Source organism: Haplochromis burtoni, unplaced genomic scaffold (assembly GCF_018398535.1).
Source record: "Haplochromis burtoni strain Fernald_Lab_line unplaced genomic scaffold, NCSU_Asbu1 Contig_2631, whole genome shotgun sequence".
NCBI lineage: Eukaryota > Metazoa > Chordata > Actinopteri > Cichliformes > Cichlidae > Haplochromis > Haplochromis burtoni.
In genome coordinates this window covers 1-6506 of record NW_024584992.1, presented here as the reverse complement: position 1 = coordinate 6506, position 6506 = coordinate 1, and the positions used below count along the sequence as shown (strand labels likewise).

Below are 6506 nucleotides of genomic sequence, written 5' to 3'. Positions count from 1 at the left end.
TAAAGACATAACCTGACAGGAGCTTTGAAAATGGTGAAGTTATTACTAACACCATCTGTATGAATATCAAATTCTTACCCTGGAGTTATTCTTGGACTTCTTGGTGAAACTGATGGAGACGTAGGAAACACCATCATCAGGATCAGCCTGCACAGTGAATACAACACAATGTCTGCTCAGTAATATGTGGATTTATAATGAGTCTGTTTCACATCTGTTTAAGTTCAGCATCAGGTCCTCATCACATCATAGTTTCTGCTCTTCTCTGTTGAAACTAACTTTGTACTGGGAGTAGTGTGTGATCTCACCGTGTCCTGACTGGATCCTGGACCAGACTGAGTATCTGCAGGGTTTAAGCTCAGTCCCTGAAAAAATACAGTTTTATTTTTAAAATCGGCTCAGTGTAAACAACAAATTTAATCTAAAGAATATTTAATCAATGAATTCAATGTATTTCCCAGTCCTTGTTTCTTCCTTTGAACCTTTATGTCACTGAACTTAATCCATAAAAATCATTTCACTACCTGGGCCCACGCCCTCATTTTAGGTTTGACAGCGTTTTAGTGGTTTGGGGAAGGCCTCGAAGGGGACTGGCAGTGGCTGCCAGGCCTGGCAGATCCCAATGTACAAAACAGAAGTAAAGAAGTTAAAGAATTGAAAAGGGGAGGGACGGTGGGGCACGTAAATGAGAACGAGCAGCCTGTAGAACTGGGGGAACCCATATATATACATGAGAACCAGAAGGAGCTTTTTGGGAGGCGTGGTCCCACTCCTGAAATTCCAATAGGCTCAGTCTGGTATGAAACTATAGAGCTAATAGATGAATTTGAACTCACCGTGTTGTTGCCACATTGTGTTTTGTTTTCTGAAAAGAGAAAAAAAGATGAGTTTACTTATGAGTCAATTTATCATAAACTTTAATCTGTGAATGTTTTCACCTTTAATTTTCTTCCATCTGATGATCACCACAACAATGATTAACAGTGTCACTAAACCCACAGGAATGATGATAAACGCTGAGGGAACTGGAGAGATTATTAAAAGATGATAAACATTAACATGAATTTCTCCACACATAGTCAAGTCTCAGTCTGACATCCAGACTTCGAAAAAAGAGGGATTCAGTTTCTACCTCCAGATGGAATATTTGATGCTGTTGTCAGTGTCCCTTCTGATTTCTTTAATTCCTCTCTTGTTGTCCATGTGTTTATTTTCACGGTTGGTTTAATTGTTGATGTTGTGGATTTTGTTGTCGATGATGTTTTTGTGGTGAACTTCACTGTTGTTGATTTTGTTGTTGCCGACTCTTCACCTAAAGAAAAACAATAGCAACATTAAAGACACTGACAGTAAGAAAAGACTTGAAAGTAAGTGAACAACAACAGAGAGGAAACAGTGGTGAGATGTTTAACAGTCTAACAAGTCTCATTTTTGATGATGTCTCATGTCTGAGGATATGTTCTCTTTATCTTCATACAGACACTCAACTGTGAGTCTACAGTGTTCATATGTCAACACAGAGCTGTTCAAGATGCTTTATCATTGTTCTCATGTACACACACTGGTGAAGATGGAGATATTGTAAGAGAAAAGCAACAATAGAAAAATGAACTTCATCACTGTGATCATAATTATTGTGGTGTTTCAGTTTGTTGTTCTAACAGGACAGTTTGAGCTGAAAACATTAAGATGTAAATACTCACTGTTAATAACAGACAGATCAATGTTAAAGTCTGGACCTTCTTGTGATCCTGTTGTTGTTTTGAACTGTCTGCAGGTGTAACGACCAACATCCTGATCTGTGACCTTCTTTATAACCAGAGAACAGTTTGCAGAAAGACTCAGTCTGTCTGATTCAGGTTTGGCTTCTTTAATCTGCCCAAAGTCAAAGAGTTCTACTGATGCCGTTTTACTTGAATCACTGAAGATCCAGGTAGTACTGATACAGTTATGCTGACCTTGTATCACATTTTTACAAGGCAGAGTAACATCATGTCCACGTCCAGCTGTGACAGTTTGATTTTGTCAGTTGTTCCTGTTGAGAAAAAGAGAGAGAGAGAAATGTGAAACATCAAATATGTTATGAATATGAGTGTTATGTTTATAACGTGAAGTTTATTTTAAATACAACACAAGTTTCAACTTTAGTTTCCAAGAGTCAGCTAAAGTCAAAAAGTTAATCATGACTGTCTCAGCTAAAGGAAGAATAAATAACACTTGTGATAATAATGCAGTTTATTAATTGAATGTGTTTCTATGCACACTTACCTTTAAACTGAAGCATCAGAATCAGTAATGAAGACATTTGAATCCATGTGAATGCAGCCATCGTGCTTCTCTGTCTCTCTCAGTCTCTGTTCTTGCTCTCAGAGATGAACACAGCATCAACTTCCTGCTCACTTCCTCATAGTGACATCACTCCTTTACTCTCCTCTTACTGAATCTGTATGATACAGATCTGAACTCATCTGTATCTGTCCCTCTGTCTTAATGTAGATATCAAATTTGCTAAATCCTTTTTAACATTTAATAACTTTTGTACTTAATCTCTTTTGCAAACTCCCCTGTTTTTCCTTTAAAGGACTGTTCAACAGTGGAAAATGTCTTGATCATTAAAAGAACACAGGAAGTTAAATGTGTGAAGACTGTTAGATGAGGTAAGTGTTTACATTAATGCATCTCTTCTGTACATTGTGTTTCTTATTAGAAAATAGGTTTATGAAGATGTTTGTCTGCACACATGAAATAGGGTGAAGACTCAAATTATTTACACACTAGAATCTGAGTCTTAATGATTGCAATGAAACATGCTAACACTGCCACAGTGAGCGCTGTTAGCAGCTTGATAAGAACACAGATCAGATGTGTTAGTGGTCTGAGACCTGTTTGTTCCTCTTTGAACCTCTGAAGTCATTCATTCTGAGAAGTGAAGGGGAAGTGTTTGGTGAGAATGTGGGTACAACAGCAGCAGAGCTCTGGAGGTTTCATGATGACCAGATGAACCTCTGACAGATAAATGGTTAACACATCGATGAACGTGACACTAAACTGTCTTTAGGATTCACAGCAGTTTCTACACACAGCAGGTCCTTATTATTTTTTAATGCTGTGTAAGTATAGTTCAGAAGAATAATATTAACAATGAAAGCAGATGTTTACACATGTTTGGAAATGTTATAATACAAGTTCAGTACAAACAGAGCTGTTCAAACCAGCAGAGTAAAAGTTTAATACTGAATATGAAAGAAGAGGAAGTCAAACTGGAGACAATAACAGACGGTAGATTGTACTGTGGTCTGTGGTGGAGGGATCAGGTGTGTGTGAGGTGTGAGATGGAGAGAGTTTAAAAACACACAAAGTTGTCCACAAACATATTTACATTTATTCTTATTATCGTGCAGCAAAAAAAAGCAAAAAGTTAGAAACTGAAGTTATAATTTGGATCATTAGATCTGTTCCTGTTAAAACTAACCTCAGGAATAAAAATAAAGTATGAAGACTAACAATCAAATAAATAACACAAAATTTAAACAGCAATAAATAAGCTGTCATTTTTAACTCAGTGGGTAACCTTTAATAAAAATCATCAACAGCAAATTTAAACAAACAAAAGATTCCGTTTATCATAATTAAATAAAGGATAAATAATTGTTGTATTGTATTTTATCTAAATGTAGATGAAAAAGTTTTTAGCTAAATATGAGATAAAATCAAAATGTAATTTTTGTTTCCTTTATTTAATAAACCTTTCTTGTCCGACAGCATTCACAATCAGAAACATGATCTGAATGCTCTGTTGTACCAACACATTTGCTTTGCCAGAAGGAGCTATAGGAATTTTGTGTAAGTTTCTTATCTTAGTCTTTCTTTTTATTCTACTTGATTTATTCATTTTCATTGTTATTCACATTAACTTATGTGTAATTGATCAATACCAGAGCTGACAGGTAGGGAGAGGTAAGAATGGGTAGAGAGGAGAAAGGGAAAAAAGAAAAACAGAGAAAAATTGAGAGAAGACAAAATCAAAAGGACACAGCACACATAGTTCAACTCAACAGATCACCACCTGCTGCACCTGTAAGAAAAACATACAAAAAACAAACAGCACCTCAGAAAAATGCACAATCTTGCATGTGTGTGTGTATGTGAAAGAGAAACACACAGTTTAGTTGGGCCCTCCACCCCAAGACTACTGCAGACCCAAGCCCACACGTCCAGATGACAACCGTGTGCTGACACAAGTAGAAGGAGAAACGAATGACAAGGGAGGCCCAGAAAGAGCTCCCATGGTGAACGTTTAAGAGCCAGAACCATCCAAGCATGAGCTCAGGACTGTTCTCATGGGCAATGACCAGAAGGGAGTGGAAGGGAGGAGCAACCCTCACCTTCTATAACCATGTCCCACAGTGGTCAAGGCTCAGCAAGTCTCAGACAAAGACCCAGTCACACACACAGACACACAGTGTTTTCAACAGCAATGGGCTAATTTATATGATGAGATGATGTTTGAGTTGTTGATCAGTGGAGTCTGACAGAAGCAGAAGAGTCTCCAATATTTTCATAGTTCACTCCATCTTCACCCTCATCATTATGCTCCTGTGGAAAACAACACAACACACTTTAGATTCTCTCTGATATTGTCACGTGTGATGAGGCAGACGGCCTGAAGAGGAGAGAATGTGGACCCAAATGCAGACACAGAGATGCAGGAGAATGTTTAACAAAAAGCGAGCCTTTATTGTGGGCTGCAAAAAACACCAAAACAAAAGGCGATCAGAGACTGTGAAAAACTAACTAAAACCTGAACTGGGAAAAACTAGAAATAAATATAAAGAATCTAAACCTGAGAATAAAGCCTGAATATGAAACATGAAAATCTGAGACGAGGGCCAATGAAAACAGAAATAGCAGAAGGAGAAACACACACGACCCAGCAACAAACAAGGAACACAAAGGTAACGAAGGAATGAGACACAGGAGGAAAACACAGCTGGAGAAACCACACGCAACGAGACCCGGAAGAAGGAAAACGGAAAAAACTAAGACGGCACACAAGACTGTCAAAGTCAAACAAGAAGACACAGACTTTACACTGAAACAAGGAGACATGACTGACAGGGGAGACAAAGGACACATGGATCACAGGAAGAGCGCAGAAACCAAGAGACTAAAAATTCTAAATAATAATGAAAACAAAGACTATTAATGATTCAAAACACAAAACACTGGGTCCCCCCCACAGGACCGAGACAGATATTCATACTTTGTGATATTATTTTGCTCATTCGTCTGATGTTTTCACTCTTGATTTTTTTTAGATTCCTCATGATTACAGTTAAGTTTCAGTTGAACATGGTCAGCACAGTATATTCTTATCTTTCATTATTTTCTATCTTTGTATATCAACCGTGCCAAACAGGAACAGACACCACAAAGAGATTTTGCTCTATAAAGTTAGAGAGGACTACTGAGTGTTAAACTCACAGTGGTTTTCTCCAACTGTGTTTTGCTTACTGAAAAGACAAAATAATAAAATCAAGAGTACAGTAAACAGTTAAACTCAAAGCTTTTTATGTGTAAAAGTTTCATCTGTGAATGTTCTCACCGTTACATTTTATCCACATGTTGACTGTAACAGCAGATATTAAGAGAGCTGCTAAACCCACAGACACAATGATGCATCTCAGCAAATACAGAAAATCTGAAAATAATAAAAACATTTTTACTTTAACTTTTTGTTAAGTTCAAAAATAAAAAGATTTTCAAATGTGATAAAAGCAGTCAGTTTTCTAACAGTGGTGATGATTGAATGTGTTTTTGGACTGAGGACTTTTTAGCTGTAGTATTTATTCTAAATTCTAATTAAAGTATACTAAATAAAAACCAAGAACAAAAAGTACAAAAATCAGCTAACACTCACTAATCTTTCTTATTATCAATACAAGTTTCAAATAATTTAGAATGTTTTTGTTAAAGATTTGTAATACTGGAACCCTGTAAACACCTCAAACCATTAAAGATTTTAAGTTGTTAAATGAAACTGAACCAAAGAAACTCTCCATCAAAACCACAGAGTCAATCTGGAGACTTTAGGCTTGAGTAAATGATTCAGTCTCTACCTGCTGATGGAGTATTTGACGCTATTGTCACCGTTCCTTCTGATGTCTTTACTTCTTCTTTCATTGTCCACATGTTTGGTATTTTTAATGTGGGTTTAATTGGGGATTTGGGGGATTTTGTTGATTTTGTCGTTTTCACATCTTCACCTAAATAACAATAGCAACATTAAAGACACTGACAGTAAGAAAAGACTTGAAAGTAAGTGAACAACAACAGAGAGGAAACAGTGGTGAGATGTTTAACAGTCTAACAAGTCTCATTTTTGATGATGTCTCATGTCTGAGGATATGTTCTCTTTATCTTCATACAGACACTCAACTGTGAGTCTACAGTGTTCATATGGCAACACAGAGCTGTTCAAGATGCTTTATCATTGTTCTCTGTTC

At 36.8% G+C, this 6506-nt stretch overlaps 1 protein-coding gene across 1 annotated transcript; it reads right to left on the bottom strand.

Moving 5' to 3' along the window:
- Window positions 1-34: 34 nt before the first annotated feature.
- Window positions 35-2019, bottom strand: LOC106632902 (the record flags this gene model as incomplete). The annotated part of the gene is made up of 6 exons (XM_042217697.1): window positions 35-147; window positions 309-365; window positions 837-865; window positions 939-1025; window positions 1133-1312; window positions 1704-2019. Coding segments are annotated over 6 exons (750 nt in total), but the record flags the coding sequence as incomplete, so codon positions are not given.
- Window positions 2020-6506: the final 4487 nt, after the last annotated feature.